General features: G+C 40.6%; 6 protein-coding genes across 7 annotated transcripts; 3 read left to right on the forward strand and 3 right to left on the reverse strand.

The window, feature by feature from the left end:
- The first annotated feature begins 281 nt into the window (after positions 1–281).
- Positions 282–1,828, forward strand: LOC126264246 (HSPB1-associated protein 1-like). Of its 2 annotated transcripts, none has more exons than XM_049961150.1 (6): positions 282–464; positions 528–811; positions 877–1,001; positions 1,089–1,210; positions 1,276–1,407; positions 1,457–1,828. In XM_049961150.1, exons 1-6 carry the CDS (start codon positions 282–284, stop codon positions 1,796–1,798), a joined length of 1,188 nt encoding a protein of 395 aa, XP_049817107.1. In that variant the 3' UTR covers positions 1,799–1,828. The 2 variants fall into 2 exon arrangements, with proteins under 2 accessions (XP_049817107.1, XP_049817108.1); XM_049961151.1 differs by having other exon boundaries at positions 1,276–1,392.
- LOC109601440 (protein sel-1 homolog 1) lies at positions 330–4,597 on the reverse strand. Its single transcript, XM_020017682.2, has 8 exons — positions 4,363–4,597; positions 3,722–4,303; positions 3,501–3,652; positions 3,312–3,437; positions 3,102–3,242; positions 2,953–3,040; positions 2,199–2,890; positions 330–2,120 (listed from the first exon to the last, which is right to left on the reverse strand). Exons 1-8 carry the CDS (start codon positions 4,448–4,450, stop codon positions 1,992–1,994), a joined length of 1,998 nt encoding a protein of 665 aa, XP_019873241.2. The 5' UTR covers positions 4,451–4,597; the 3' UTR covers positions 330–1,991.
- Positions 4,598–4,724: 127 nt separating this feature from the next.
- Positions 4,725–6,556, forward strand: LOC126264247 (protein arginine N-methyltransferase 1-like). Its single transcript, XM_049961155.1, has 2 exons — positions 4,725–4,852; positions 5,294–6,556. The coding sequence occupies exon 2, from the start codon at positions 5,319–5,321 to the stop codon at positions 6,336–6,338; it is 1,020 nt and encodes a 339-aa protein (XP_049817112.1). The 5' UTR covers positions 4,725–4,852; positions 5,294–5,318; the 3' UTR covers positions 6,339–6,556.
- Positions 6,499–9,578, reverse strand: LOC126264245 (exocyst complex component 5-like). Its single transcript, XM_049961149.1, has 13 exons — positions 9,258–9,578; positions 9,082–9,199; positions 8,831–9,028; positions 8,522–8,770; positions 8,373–8,468; positions 8,174–8,295; positions 8,002–8,112; positions 7,837–7,932; positions 7,624–7,771; positions 7,326–7,561; positions 7,058–7,250; positions 6,685–6,999; positions 6,499–6,629 (listed from the first exon to the last, which is right to left on the reverse strand). The coding sequence occupies exons 1-13, from the start codon at positions 9,404–9,406 to the stop codon at positions 6,543–6,545; spliced, it is 2,118 nt and encodes a 705-aa protein (XP_049817106.1). The 5' UTR covers positions 9,407–9,578; the 3' UTR covers positions 6,499–6,542.
- A 390-nt stretch (positions 9,579–9,968) lies between these two features.
- On the forward strand, positions 9,969–10,604 carry LOC126265394 (corepressor interacting with RBPJ 1-like). Its single transcript, XM_049966702.1, has one exon. The coding sequence runs from the start codon at positions 9,969–9,971 to the stop codon at positions 10,602–10,604; it is 636 nt and encodes a 211-aa protein (XP_049822659.1).
- A 295-nt stretch (positions 10,605–10,899) lies between these two features.
- LOC109601438 (biotinidase) lies at positions 10,900–12,995 on the reverse strand. Its single transcript, XM_020017679.2, has 8 exons — positions 12,898–12,995; positions 12,558–12,671; positions 12,354–12,479; positions 12,149–12,291; positions 11,893–12,092; positions 11,666–11,838; positions 11,452–11,609; positions 10,900–11,392 (listed from the first exon to the last, which is right to left on the reverse strand). Exons 1-8 carry the CDS (start codon positions 12,958–12,960, stop codon positions 11,023–11,025), a joined length of 1,347 nt encoding a protein of 448 aa, XP_019873238.1. The 5' UTR covers positions 12,961–12,995; the 3' UTR covers positions 10,900–11,022.
- Between the last annotated feature and the right edge of the window lie 1,321 nt (positions 12,996–14,316).

The raw sequence follows: 14,316 nt of genomic DNA on the forward strand, positions 1-14,316 counted from the left end.
AAATGAGTTTCAAACGATTTGAAACCTGTGGAACCAGTCGAAACGCTAAAATAGATCCAGTCCAAAATGTGATTATTTTTCAAAATTTAATTCGATGTTTTATTTGAATTTAATTTTATTAAAATTATATACGTAAGCCTTAATAATTGCATGACATATGCATTTTAGGTTATATCATTAGCAAATTAGATATGTAAACAATACGGTATTAGTTTGTATTTGTTTTGCAATTTAAAACGTGTCTATAAAAAATAAAAATTAATTAATTTTTCATAATTAAAATGGAAGCTCGTTATAAGGTCGATGCAAACGTTTTGAAACAATTAATAGAAAATTCCGATGAAATTTTATTGTTCGAGAACTTTATAAAATGCGATTTGATTAATTGGAAGCTGAAAGATTGGAAAAATGTGTTTGGAAATTTAAATTTAGATTGTCGTGTCGGTTTTAATTATTGTACTCGAGTAAGTTGATTAATTTGTTTGTTTGTGTGTTTGTTGAATTATTATTATTTATTCATCTTTAAGAAACCACAATTTGAGACAATCACAAAAAGAGAAACGTTAACTTTTGAACAGTTTTTGGAAAAGGCAAATAGTGAAGATGATAAATGGTTTTATTACGATTATAAACATTTGAATGAAAATTTAAATGAAAATGTTCATTTAATGAACAACATAAATTGGAAAGTTTTCGGTTTTCCCGAAATAAACTATGAAAAATCGACGTTTTGGTTCGGCTCAAAGAATTCACACACCTCTTTGCATCAAGACTCTTACGGATATAATTTAATTTTGCAAATTTACGGAAAGTAAATTCATTCATTCAATTTAGCAATGTTCAGTCGCATTAATAATCGCAGCCAATCGTTTTAAGGAAAATGTGGATTTTGTTTCCGAAAGAAGAAGACTTGAAATCGACAAGAATCCCGTACGAAGAATCCAGTATTTATTCGAAATTAAATTTTTTCAGTCCGGATTTAAATGAGCCTGGCTTCAAAGGTGATGGATGACTGATGATGATGATGATTCAATCTGATCAGATTTTTAATAAACACATTCAAATAATCGATTCGATGTTTGTTGTAGGAGTGAAAAATTGTTCGAGAATAATATTGAAACCGGGAGATGTTCTGTTCGTGCCGAAGAAAACTTGGCATTATGTAGAAAATTTGGAAACCTCGATTTCCATCAACACTTGGATCTCATGTGTAATTTATTCACCTGATTTGTGCGTGCATTTCATCATGAATGAAATGAAATTATTTTGTTTCAGGAAAGTGACGAAAACGAACGTTTCAACGAATCGATTGTACAACTTTTAATGAAAACTATAAGTCAAAATTTAAATGAAGACCAAAAACATCGGATAATTAATCCCAACAATTTATATGTAAATTACGACGTTGTACGTGTATTTTTTTGTTCGTAGATCTAATAATTTTATTGAATTTCAGGTGAACGATTTAACGTTCGAATCCTGTTTGCAAACTATGAATTATTGTAAGGAAAAATGTGAAAGGTACCAACCTTCAACTAGCAATGAAGAAATGGCTGAATTTGATGTTGACGCTGTTTTAAGTAAATACGAATTTATTAAAAAACCTAACGTTTTAACGAACGAAGAATTTACCATGTTTTTAACGGAACAACGCGAAAAACGCGTAAAAATTGAGAACGCGGATGATGCAGGAAACGATGAAGATGATTATTTAACAGCAACGAAGAATTTAATAGATTCGGTAGTAAACAGTCAAGTTGTTGATTTGATCAAAGACAAATTGTTGAACTGTTACTGATGATAAGTAAAATTGATTTTTGTTCTTCAATTGTGGTTTACTTCCATCATTTGAGTAATAACAATTTATGTACAAAATAAATTAACAAACAAATTATTTAATAATAATAATAATGATGATGATAATATTAATAATCAGTCAAATTTACAAAGACGACGGCAAACTGAAAGAACGCATCAGTTAGGTTAATTAATTAATTGTTGATTTGTGGTCTTCTAAAGTAAATGATTCCCGCCAAAATGGCCGTTAGAGTGGTGATCAAGTACAAGTCCCAGTTTGAGCCCAAAACTTCCGTCAGGTCGGAGAGCGAAGAGATCGGTCCCTGCGAAAGAGAAAAGGAAACGTTGAAGTCGTTGTAGCAAGAAGAGTGTAGAGAGTATCTGCAGTCAGAGTAGAGTACCTGTCCGAAGGTTTCGAGCGCGTAAACCACCGACAGTTTGAAGAGTGCCATGGCCACCGGTACTTTGGCGTCTGCGTTCGTCTCGGCCGCCATGTCGTAACAGCGCTTGGCCAGGTGCCAGTCCTTCGTCATGCCCAGTCCGCGTTCGTGCATGTACGCCAGATTGAACATGGCCTGCGCGTTCTGCTGCTGCTCGGACGCGACGCGGTAATGAGTGGCGGCCGTTTCGTAATCGACGGGCGTCCCGTGTCCGTAGTAGTGGTAGTCGCCCAGCTTGACCTGCGCGGCCGAGTATCCCTGGGCGGCCGCCCTTCCCCAGTAGGTGAGCGCACGCACCAACGCCTCCTCTCTGCGGTCGCTCATCATGGGCACTTCGGCTCGGTCCAACATGAAGGCGGCGTTCGACTGAGCCACCTCGAATCCCAGCTCGGCCAGAAGGGCGTAGCGCACGAAGGCCGCGTCGCGATCTCCCTCTCTGTACTCCTGGTGCGCCTGCATCAACATCTCTCCCCATCTCCCTCGCTCGGCCACGTTCTTGAAGAGTTCGACGGCCGTGGGACACGACCGCAGCATTCCCGTTCCTTGAGCGTGCATCTGCCCCAGATTGTAGTAGGCCAGGACGTGGCCCGATTGTGACGCCAACGAAAAGTACTTGTTCGCCAGTTTGTAGTCGCGCTTTCCGCCCAAACCGCCTAAACAAACAACAAAGCCAAGCTATAGATCGGTCTAAATCGGCAGTTTTCGATCGTATTACTGAAATACATGTTTCCCAGCTGCAACTGTCCGTCCACCCAACCTTGGTCCGCGGCCAAATGGAAGTACTTCTGGGCTTTCGTGTAATCCTACAACGACACACAACGACACTTTATTTTTTCATTCGGACGCGACAATAATTGAAGGTACCTTTTCGACGCCCCTTCCGTACAAATACATCAGTCCCAATCCGCTCAGACCGACCGGATTGTTCAGGTCGGAAGCTTTCTTGAAATATTTGTAGGCGGTATCGTTGTCCGGTTTAACTTCGTCGCTTCCCTCCAAGTAAATCTACAAAAAGAGCCAAACATAAGGCAAAAGTGAAATGTGGAAAGCTGTGGTGGAACGAGGGAAAGCTACCTTTCCCAAGTAAGCCATTGCAACGGCATTTCCTGCTTCCGCAGCTTGCGTGAAATAATGTAAGGCTTTCTGATAGTCCAGGTCGACTCCTCTTCCTCCTTGATAATGCAACTGCCCCAACCCCACCTAAAACGGTTCGTAAAAATTTAATCTTTCCAATGGAACGGCTCCACGTGGAAATCGATTTACTTGTGCCTGAACGTCTCCTTTTTCGGCCAACAATTGATAATATTCGATCAAGTCGTTGTCCAAAATTCCGGAGGTGTAACCGTTTTCTAGTTCGTCCAGTAATCTGATCCTTTGAATTGCTGAACCACCACTGAAGGAAACTCCTTGGCTCACTGAAAATAGGTGTTCATTGAGGAGTCCACTCCTCCCTCCATATTTCTACTGTTTGTTTATAACTTTACCTTTGTCGGCAACCTTCCTGTAATGTTCGAGCGCCTTTTCGCAGCTGGGCGCCACCGTCACTCCCGCCCAGTATCTGTATCCCAAAGCCATGTGCGCCCAGGTGTCGCCGCCCAGCGCCCCAAACACATAATGGACCAACGCCCTCGATTGGCTGACGTTCACGCCCAATCCGACGGCGTGCATGAAACCCAATCCGGCGTGACCCGCTCCCACACCTTTCTCCGCCAACGTTTCGAACATCGTTTTCGAAGCGTTTATGTTCGGTTTGATGATCGGAGGCACCCCCAACAACTCAGACCACGCCAGCAAACTCAAAGCTTCGTCGTTTTCCAATTTGGCAGCTTCCTGCAGCAATTCGTAGGCTGCCTTTTTGTCTGGCTTGGTTCTGTTAAGTAGTTTTTGGGCTTCCAGGAATAAATTGTGTGCGTGTTTTTGCTCGGCCGTCAGTACTTCCGGTTCCTTTTTCGGTGGTGGTAAAATTTCCTCCTCCTCCTCAAGTTGTTGATTGTCGAGGGTCGTTTTCAAGTTGTCAAAATCTTCGACCATTTTTTGCAACAACTGTGCCTGGTTCCACAGGTAATCTGCAACGATAGTCATTTCGTGATTCGAATTGTTCGATTATTTAGTACAAGCTACAAACCTTTTTCATCGTCTTCGTCTTGTTTCTCACACAAAGTTGCAGTTGTAAACAAGAGAACTGTCACTGTTACAACAAAATCGTAACGCATTTTTCTCCCGCACACCGCACACCGCCAATCTCGTAAGCCACAACACTAACAACAGATGCGACGCGTTTTTCGGAATCCGCCACAAACGAACGTAAGCACATCAATGTTTCGAAACCGCATCGAAATCGGTTCGCAAACGAGAAAACTTCACTTGACCATTTATTTACACGTAACCACAATCTGTCATTGCATCCAATCGCAATGCACAAAACAACAAGTTCTATTTGTCAGTTCGTATTGCCCGCCCTGCAATTCAGATGACTGAATCGTACCAATCACATTCGCATCGATGCGATTGGTCGTTTTCGTATTTGGCGCCCGTATCTTTGACGGTTTTGGCTAGTTTGTTCCGCCGGCGAGCGTCCGTCACTTAACCACAACTCGTGCAACTGTCTACTGCATGTAAGTATTTTTTCTTATTTTAAACCGATCGAAACGTTTATCTGAACGATTCGGACGTTTAGAAACGTGTGGTCGAGTTGGACTGGGAAAATTTCACGCGCGACACTTCGCAACGCTTTTTCTCTTGGCAGTGAATCTTTCCAATGGCACGTTCGACCTGTAACATTTCAAGTGATTTGACGATATCCAGTCGCAATTTCCACCAATTTACCGACAACGCCGTTAATTTGTCACGTTTTCTACCGAACAATCTCGTAATCAAACATCCACGCTCGATTCCCGTCCCGTCCCTTTGTTGTCGCTCACAATCTACGCAATTGTCGAGCATCAAGTCGAACCTAACTAACTACCACTAACGTGGACCGACGTGGACCGACGTGGTCCAACGAGGTCCAACGAATTTGCGAACGGATCGAACTAAGTCGTCGTCGCATTTTTCAGCCAGTCGGTCACCGCGTCGAGGAAAATGTCTGAGGAGATGGAAACGCAGCCCACGGCCGACGAGATGACCTCTCGGGACTACTACTTCGACTCGTACGCCCATTTCGGCATCCACGAGGAGATGCTCAAAGACGAGGTGCGCACCCTGACCTACCGCAACTCCATGTACCACAACAAGCACCTATTCCAAGACAAAGTCGTCATGGACATCGGATGCGGCACCGCCATTCTCAGCATGTTCGCGGCGAAGGCCGGCGCCAAGAAGGTGTACGCCATCGAATGCTCCAACATCGTCGACTACGCCCGCAACATCATCAAGGACAACAAACTGGATCACATCATCACGATCATCAAGGGCAAGGTGGAGGAGATCCAGATCCCGGAGATCGACAAGGTCGACATCATCATCAGCGAATGGATGGGCTACTGCCTCTTCTACGAGAGCATGCTGGACACGGTGCTGTTCGCGCGCGACAAGTGGCTCAAGCCGGAGGGACTGCTCTTCCCCGACCGCTGCTCCCTCTTCATTACCGCCATCGAGGACAGACAGTACAAGGACGAGAAGATCAACTGGTGGGACGACGTGTACGGCTTCGACATGAGCTCGATCCGGCGGGTGGCCATCAGCGAACCGCTGGTGGACGTGGTCGATCCCAAACAGGTCGTCACCACGCCCAGTCTCATCAAGGAGGTGGATCTCTACACGGTGCAGAAGAAAGATCTGGAGTTCGAATCTGATTTCAGTCTGAACGTGCGCAGGAACGATTACGTGCAGGCGCTGGTCACCTACTTCAACGTCGAGTTCACAAAGTGTCACAAACGAATCGGTTTCACGACGGCCCCCGACGCGCCCTACACGCACTGGAAACAGACGGTGTTCTACATCGAGAACTACATGACGGTGAAAAAGGGCGAAGTGATAAACGGCACGTTCAAAATGCGCCCGAACCCGAGGAACGGCAGGGACCTGGACTTCGGCATCGACGTGGAGTTCAAGGGCGAACTGGGCGAGGTGAAGGAGAGCAATCGTTACAGGATGCGTTAGACGTCGCAGGAACTCCCGCCGCCAACTGGCTGCCTGTCTGTCTCTGTAATCTACGGTTTCTTTTTTACGTGTGTGATTGATTGATTGATTGATTGATTATTATTATTATTATTATTATTAATATTTAAGATGAAGAGAGGATTGTAAACAATAAACGATCGACTTTTTTTCCTATAATTATGTTTATTTTACGAATACAATAAATTAAACCTTCAACATCGTTTGTTTTTGCATTTTGAAGTCGCTTCTCAACTGTATGAAGTTGTGCAAAACTGACTTGTCCAAATTGACCTGAAAGAAAGAGTGGTCGAAAAATGGAAGACGACGACCGACTTGATCAACTTACCAGGGAATCTTCCGAACAAACTTGGGTCAGGTTCTCCGGTTTCACCAACAACAGGTTGCAAAGGGAATGTAAAGTTTCGAACAACTCCTGCACGAAACTTCCCAACGGTTTCGTGCACAAACGGTATTCGTTCAAGTCGCAAATCGCCACCATCGCTCCTGCGGTGTTGAACTGGAACTGCAGCAGATGATCGTACACAACGCGGTGCAACCTGATTCCCAGTTCCTGCAAAACCGCATTCACGTTGTTCCCGTCCAGAGTCTGTTTGATCTCCTTTATCGTGTTCGTCACGTATTGGGAAACCGTCTTGCATGCCTGAAAAATATCGAATCATTTAAACTCGGCCACACACCCTCACCCATCAATTAATCACGTTCGATGAGACCGTATCAAAGTCGTCGCTTTCCGGTTTAAAATCGGTCTTCTTCTGTTCCGCTTGCAAATACAGTTTGATCCACAACGCGATGGAGTTCAGAGATCTGTCGATTCCGTTGTTAACTTTCCGTTCGATATCTTCGAGCACGAATTTCTTTTTCTGCAAACAGTCGTTGTACTTGGGCGAGTTCCTGAAACAAACGGTCGTCGTCATTAGACGATTGATTACAATCGAACAGTAACAGCAACAGCAGCAACGTCCTTACAGCAACATAGGGACGACCAAATCCTGAAATTGCTTCTCCAGAAGGTGAGTAATGTTGTTGCATTGATGAACGATGTTGAAAAAGTAAATTTTCGGAGGAGTTTTTCCCAATTCTGCGTTTGGAATGGCCTGCAAGCCTAATTCGAGGGCGTAGTCGACGTGTTCCGTTAACAGACAATTTATTAAACAGTCGAGGATTTGAGAGGCGTTTCCGGCTTTGTTTTCCGGCTTGGACAGCTGTCAAACAAGACACACGTTTATATCGTTATCGAATTGGTTCGTGTATACGTTGTTCTCACCAATTGGCAACGCTGAAACGCATTTTTCGTGTCCTGCAGAATCATAATCGCCAACTCTTCGGAGAGAAAAGTTTCGCCTCCGTAATTTTCTGCTTGGGACAAATTTATGTTGGCCTTTGCGAATAAATCACGTTTCAAATCTTGAAATCTGAAAAAACAGACAACTTTCGTCGTTACTACGTTAAACTTTTATAGATATGTCATTCTTTTTACCCGCCAGTTTGTATTTGTTTCTTTTGATGATTTTTAGATTCGTAATACTTCTGCAAATTGTTTTGGCAACGTTGCTTTAAACATTTCAGTTCCAAACTGTAAATTCATAAAATTGTAAGTACGATTTGATTGATTGATTGATTATTTCGAATTGTGTGAGCTTACTCGATATATTTCTCGATATATTTGCCAAAAATGTTGCCAGTTAGTTTGTTTAAAAAGTTCTTGTCGCTTCCCATCTTATAGACGCAGAGACTTTTCGACAATTGATTCGTCCTAAAACAAAAGTGTCGTCGTTATTGTCGTCGCCCACAAATGCAAAAATTGGTATACTTGCTTCGAGTATAAATCGAATAACGTACGCAAGTAAGTGTGCGTGTCCAAGTCGTTGGTCAACTTGCTGCGGATGTGCTCGTTTATTTTCAACTGGTAAAGGTTCAGCACAAATTTAGACATTACCTGGAAATTGATTAATTAGTGTTTGTAGTTTGCTCAAATAAATTATTTGAATTGTTTGAATTGTTCAGTTGTTTTACTTGTTCGGGATTCGTGAAAACTTGCTTGATGATTTCGTTATTGTGTTTGCACAGTTCCAAGATGTGCCCGAAAACGTCTTTTTGCAGCAAACACCCCTGAAATCGAGTAAAAAATGAAACTTTGACAAATCGGAAGTTCTCTCAAATACCTTCTGCCCGTATTCGATAAATTCATTAACGCATCTCGAGTAACCCTTAAACTGCGTCATCGCATTCGCAATTTGACGCATTCGTCCGAAATCGTTGCGCTTTTGGGCCGAAACGAAATCTTCGATCAAAGCTCGTTCGATGTCGTCGTATTTTCTTTTGATCTTTTCCAACACCCAATTGAACTTATCGTTGGGTAAATCTTGAGAAATAACAAACAGTTTTTGTATTACATCGGCAGCTTCATCTACCTAAAAGATTTCTCTCAATTAATTCATTTAACTGACAAGCACAAGCTTGGAAACACACACTTTGGAAACATCAGTGAAAGTGTTTGAAGTTAACGGGCCCGTTGTTAAAAATTCATTTAAATGCGACATCAGTTTTTGTGCTTCACAAACCCGATTTCTTGGCCCATTCACGTTATCCAATTGGTCACCTAAATGCAACACTTTCGATGCCACATGTGTAATTTTCCCATCCAATTCTTGGAATGTTTCTATAGATTTCTGCAATAAAATGATTAAATAACAATTATTAAATTATATAATTATCTAATTACTTTATTATCTAAAGTTAATTTTGAAATTTCAGCGAAAAATTTCGTTTCTTCATCTCTAACTTGTGCCTCTAAACGTTGGCATTTTTTTCGTTGGTGTGTTTGCAACAACGTCAAATCGCTACAATTAAACAATTATTCACGATAATCAACCAAACCTAAGCATTCCGTTCATTTACTTTATGGCTTGCGTGAAAGATTCGTGTAAAACTTCGGGTTCGAAATCCTCAACTTGAGCTTCAATCATAGTTCTCCACGCCAAACGTTCTATGAATTCTTCCGGGTCGAACGGTTCTTGTTCTAATTCCTTCATATATTGTTGCATCATTTTGAAAAATTGTTGATTAACGTTATTGTTATTGTAATTATTGTTTTGACACGTAAACAGTGTTTGAAGGTTATGTATTTTGAGATGACGTTTTACAGAAATCTGTACCGCATACGAGTTGTTGCATCCGATAAGAATGCGTTTTACTCGATAATATAAAATAAAAATTATAACGATTTAACGAAAATGTATTAAAATTGAAAGCAAAATAAACATTTTAGTTGAGTGTCAACGACTGGCCTCATATTCATAGGTTTCCGTATTTTACAGAAATCTGCAGCGCGTTTAATTTTCCTTTATTTCGTTTTCAAACATTTTCCGATGAAATTTGTATCACGTTTAATACAAATACAAATACGTTATACGTATTTCGTTGTATAGAAATGTGAAAGGGGCACGTATAAATGTAAAGTGCAGAAATGGACTGCGTGTCGGGCGGGTGTAGGTGTTCTGTGGTCGCACTGTGCGACTCGCACACACCGCACACACAGCACAGACAGACAGACAGACAAACAGTTTCCTGCATTGCCTCCTCGTTCAGTCTGTGATGAAAAAATCGAGAATGACGGACCAGCCGAAAACGCGTAAGAGAACGAGACGCGGTAAAAAGCGGCGATTTCCCTTCACCGCCAACCTAAATCTAAACCTGAACGTGAACATTCCCGAGGCGCCTCACAACGACAATCAGTTTCTGATCGAGGACCACAACGACATCATCGACATCAACCTGAGCGACGAGAGTTTCCTGCGAAGAGACTTCGACGATCAGTACGAGAATGTGTTGACGGAAAGGTTGAATTGCATGTCGAAGCAGGAGTTGGTGGAGGAATGTTTGCGATTGGAACAAACGGTCAATCAACAGGGACGCAAGATCAAAGGGCTGAAGAAGGAGAACGAAGTGCTGAAGATGCGCATGGAGGAGATGAAGAACAGCAGCAGCACGAGCAGGAGCAGGAGCAACAGCAGCAGCAGCAGCAGCAGTAGCAGCAGCAGCAGCGCCAGTGCCAGTTCTAGTGACGAACAGACTGAGGAACAAGTGTTGAGTGATGAGAAAAAAGTGATAAGTGAACAAGAGACAATGTCGATTGACGAACAAAAAAAATGCGCGATAGAAGAGGAAAAAGTGCCGATCGAAGAGACCAAAGTGATTGACGAACCAATTCAATTAACCAATGACAATTGTGTTAAAGAAACTTGAAAACTTTACGTTTTTTGTGACATTCCTCTTTTTATTTGAATCGTGTATCATTCTAGTTTTTGTTTGTCTCGATTATAATTATAATTTATTTACACACAGATTTAATGGAATTAGTTTTGTAATTTATAAAAGTAAAAAAGACTGCTTTATTTTTATTGACGATATTTTGTAAAAAAAAAACAAGTAAAATTTTTATTGTTTGTTTAATAAATGCGAAAATAATAAAACATGCACGTTTTTTAAAAATCACTTTGTTTTATTTCTACTACTGTTCTTTCAATAACGACTGTACGAGTAATCATTCTAAAAAGGGCCACATACGACAACAAACAAACAAACAAACAAACAAACAAAGAAGGAAAGAAGGAAAGATGGAAAGATGGAAAGAAAGAAAGAAAGAAAGAAAGAAAGACGGTTTTCAACCGAATAAAACCTTAACCAAACCGCAAACGATCAACACGGCCAAACTGAATTCATTCCTGAAACTGGCCGATTTCAAAATCCGGATGCCAAAAACGATGACGTCTTTTGCATCCTGGATACTGACGGAGACGAAGTTATTATCCGAATAGACGAATTGGGGAGGCACCAAATTGAAATCGGCTGCGACGGGCAACACGATCGTTTTGTTGTCTGAATTTCTGTCTATGTCTACTTCTATGGTCACGTTCGCGAGATCTACGTTGGTTTTGATCCTGATGTTGTTTTCGTCGTTGGGGATCAGACCGCAGAAGTAGGAGACGTAGTCGCGACCGCCGATCTTTTCTTTCGATTTGTACGACACCAGTCTGGAAAAAAGGAAAAATCAGAGCACCGATCGGCAGTGCAAAATGTCGTTTTCTCTTACTGATAAGCGGAAGATAGGTCGCTGCCAGTCGTCAGTTTGCAATGATGCTCTTCGTATAGTTCTGCATTGCTTAACGCCGCGGTTTTCACCAAATTTTTAATCGATTCGTTCTCGATTCTCAATCCGGCATTGTCGTCTTCGCCGGGAAGTCCGCGACCCTGCAAATAAACGAACGAGTTAATTCATTCATCTTTCCGTCCGATGTGTCTCTTACCGATTTCATCGAGCCTTTTTTAACGAACGTCGAACTTTTTCCTGTGGTTTTGGCATCGACCAAGTTGCTTGTGTAAACACCCGATCCGCTTATGCCCTCATCCGGTTTGTTCAAGTTCGAGAAGTAGACAGGCGTGGCAGTCCTCCTTTCGAACCCGTATGCGACACTGGTTGCTGTAATTTACCCTTTCCAAATCTGGTGAAGGACGCGTGTGGATAATATCTTACCTAGGTTTGTCGGAAGCGTGTTTTTCCACGATGCCGACACGATCACTCCCGAAATGGCAGACAGCTTAAAAGCTTCGACGGTTAAAAGGTCTTCTCCGATCAGCAGACCGAATTTGTTTCCGTATATTTCCAAAATTCCGATTTCCGAACCCGCACTGAGTTTCTCCCTTTCTTCGGACCTCAGGTTTATTTTGTGCGTCCTGAAAATTTACGTTCCATCAATCAGCGGACGTATCGGTTTAAAACGAGAACGTACTTTTTAATCAGTCGGCCGTTTTCATCGAAAACTATGAGGGAATTGTAGTAAGTCTTTGTGGTAGTCGTGTTCACGAATTCCAACAGGTTTACGACCAACGCGACTTTATAACTCAATGCAATGTCGCTTAATCTTTTCACGTTCTGCAATAAATTTTAAATATTATTATATTTAATGTGTTAAAGCAGAAGGAAAGAGAACCCACATTTTGATATTGTTGGACTGGAACGTCCACTCCGGGTATGAACTGCGCGGAAGCTTCAACGTCCGGATTCAAACCTGTCAATCCGTACTCCGGGAAGACCAACAACTTGATCGAATCGTCTTTACCCTGTCAACAATAAAACAATAAAACAATAAGACAATAAGACAATGAGAAATTGTCTGACGATAATCGATTATTATTTACTTTAAGGTCTTCCAGTTGCTTTTTCACATTTTCGATGTTTAGTTCGATCGTGTGTTGAGCGTCGGATTCCATTTGAGCCGGCAGTTCCACAACCGCCACTTGAGGCAGTTGGGCCTAGAATGAAAAAAATAAAAATTAATAACGAATTTCGGAAGAGCCACGTCCAATTGGCTAAATTCGCTGAAGCTGCCGAGAAACATTTACAACAGAGATGAACAATTTGAAGAAAGCTTTTTGTGCCACGCCCAAGTAAAAAAATGAATTGGTTTAAATTGCGAAAATAAAAGTAAATTGGAGAGACAATGGGCGGCGTGTTGTTATTCCTTGTCACTACAGTTACCTTAGCACCAGCTACAAAAGCCGCACAGACTAGAAACACCTGAAAATTCAACATTTTCGACATTTTTTCAAGTCAACCGAACGATTCGTAAACGTTTTAACAAATGAACCGTCACTACTTATCAATCTAAAACTTATCTAAAATAAATAATCAAACCGTTTTAAGAATCGATTGGCTGACTGACTATTATTCGGAAAATGTTATTTGTTTAATGATATTGTAACACTTTGAAACATTTTTCGTGAAAAGGTGTAACGCATTAAGGATGTTTATATAGTATTATATATATATATTTATATTTAATTGTTATAGAATTGAGTATTTTTATTATATATATATATTTGTTTGTTCCTATTGTGGTATTACGAACGTTAAAACACTTCTTCCCCATTTCCGTTAAAGGCAAAATGGGATTATCGCAAATTTTAACAAAATCGATGAGTAAACATTATAAAAAGGAGAATTTGTTGATTCAGCTTAATGTCAGACAAACAAAATTGTATTTTAGATAAGATATAAATTCCAGAATTTTCTCCAATATTCATAAAACTTGACTCATAAATGTAAATTATGTATTTAACTATGAAATTTATTTTAATGTTTTTCTTTTTAAATGGCATTTCATTAATTTGTGTAAATAAGTTCCTTTATCTTATTGACAAAAATGTCAAAGTATAGGTATCAGAAATTTCAGACTTTGATGTGATAAGATAAAGGAATTCGATGAATCAGAAAATCAGAAAATCTTCAAATGCACTAATTATGACAATTGTTTGTTTCAGTGTTATGGAAGAGTTGTCGTTCAGTATTATCCGTTGGAAACGGATTAAGATGTTGTCTTTTTTAGGAAGAGTTGAAAATTGGATCAAAAATATTCATTTTCTCCTTTCTTAGAATCCAACTCCGAATTCGAACGAAAATCCGTTGAAAAAATTAAACATAGCGAACAACAAAAAAGAATATCTAAACAATAATTATGATCGTCCTCCGCAGGTAGATGTTTAAAGCTAAAAAACCGACCAAGTTCCAAAACCAACAACGTCGCTCCGTCCGTAGGATGACTACTTGTGCGAAGAAAAATGGAAAACTACCCCGATATAAGTTACGACAAAATAAAATTAGAACTGAAATTTTATTTTACAACTGAACGGGGAAAGAAATTTATTTTAGAAAATACCTCGAGTTTGAATTTGAAATTCTCCCTTCTTTTCCTCTATTTAATGTTGTCATTTTATTTGTTATTTGTCAAGTCTCGAAATAAAATAAAACAAGCGAACCAAATAATTCTGCTGAAATGTTACATTTGTGACAGTGTAGAAAATTTAGCTGACTTCTGAACAACTGTAAACATAAAATTATTATTGTATGTTTAATTGAAATTTCTTATCGTTCCTGTTTCGTCTATAATTTCTATTTACA

This window comes from Aethina tumida, chromosome 1, assembly GCF_024364675.1.
Source record: "Aethina tumida isolate Nest 87 chromosome 1, icAetTumi1.1, whole genome shotgun sequence".
Lineage (NCBI taxonomy): Eukaryota > Metazoa > Arthropoda > Insecta > Coleoptera > Nitidulidae > Aethina > Aethina tumida.

Bases quoted from the DNA above. Each gene is read 5' to 3' on its own strand.
- LOC109601440 (XM_020017682.2), bottom strand. From the start codon at position 4,450: ATGCGTTACGATTTTGTTGTAACAGTGACAGTTCTCTTGTTTACAACT. The intron at 3,438-3,500 runs GTAAATCGATTT...GAACCGTTTTAG, and splicing joins AAGGAGACGTTCAGGCACAA to GTGGGGTTGGGGCAGTTGCA. The intron at 3,243-3,311 runs GTAGCTTTCCCT...CTCTTTTTGTAG, and splicing joins CAATGGCTTACTTGGGAAAG to ATTTACTTGGAGGGAAGCGA.
- LOC109601438 (XM_020017679.2), bottom strand. From the start codon at position 12,960: ATGTCGAAAATGTTGAATTTTCAGGTGTTTCTAGTCTGTGCGGCTTTT. The intron at 12,292-12,353 runs GTGGGTTCTCTT...AATTTATTGCAG, and splicing joins CAGTCCAACAATATCAAAAT to AACGTGAAAAGATTAAGCGA. The intron at 11,393-11,451 runs GTAAGAGAAAAC...CCTTTTTTCCAG, and splicing joins GACCTATCTTCCGCTTATCA to ACTGGTGTCGTACAAATCGA.
- LOC126264247 (XM_049961155.1), top strand. From the start codon at position 5,319: ATGTCTGAGGAGATGGAAACGCAGCCCACGGCCGACGAGATGACCTCT.
- LOC126264245 (XM_049961149.1), bottom strand. From the start codon at position 9,406: ATGATGCAACAATATATGAAGGAATTAGAACAAGAACCGTTCGACCCG. The intron at 8,113-8,173 runs GCAAGTATACCA...CTTTTGTTTTAG, and splicing joins TTATTCGATTTATACTCGAA to GACGAATCAATTGTCGAAAA. The intron at 6,630-6,684 runs GTAAGTTGATCA...TCTTTCTTTCAG, and splicing joins TTTGTTCGGAAGATTCCCTG to GTCAATTTGGACAAGTCAGT.
- LOC126265394 (XM_049966702.1), top strand. From the start codon at position 9,969: ATGACGGACCAGCCGAAAACGCGTAAGAGAACGAGACGCGGTAAAAAG.
- LOC126264246 (XM_049961150.1), top strand. From the start codon at position 282: ATGGAAGCTCGTTATAAGGTCGATGCAAACGTTTTGAAACAATTAATA. The intron at 812-876 runs GTAAATTCATTC...AATCGTTTTAAG, and splicing joins ATTTTGCAAATTTACGGAAA to GAAAATGTGGATTTTGTTTC. The intron at 1,211-1,275 runs GTAATTTATTCA...ATTTTGTTTCAG, and splicing joins TCAACACTTGGATCTCATGT to GAAAGTGACGAAAACGAACG.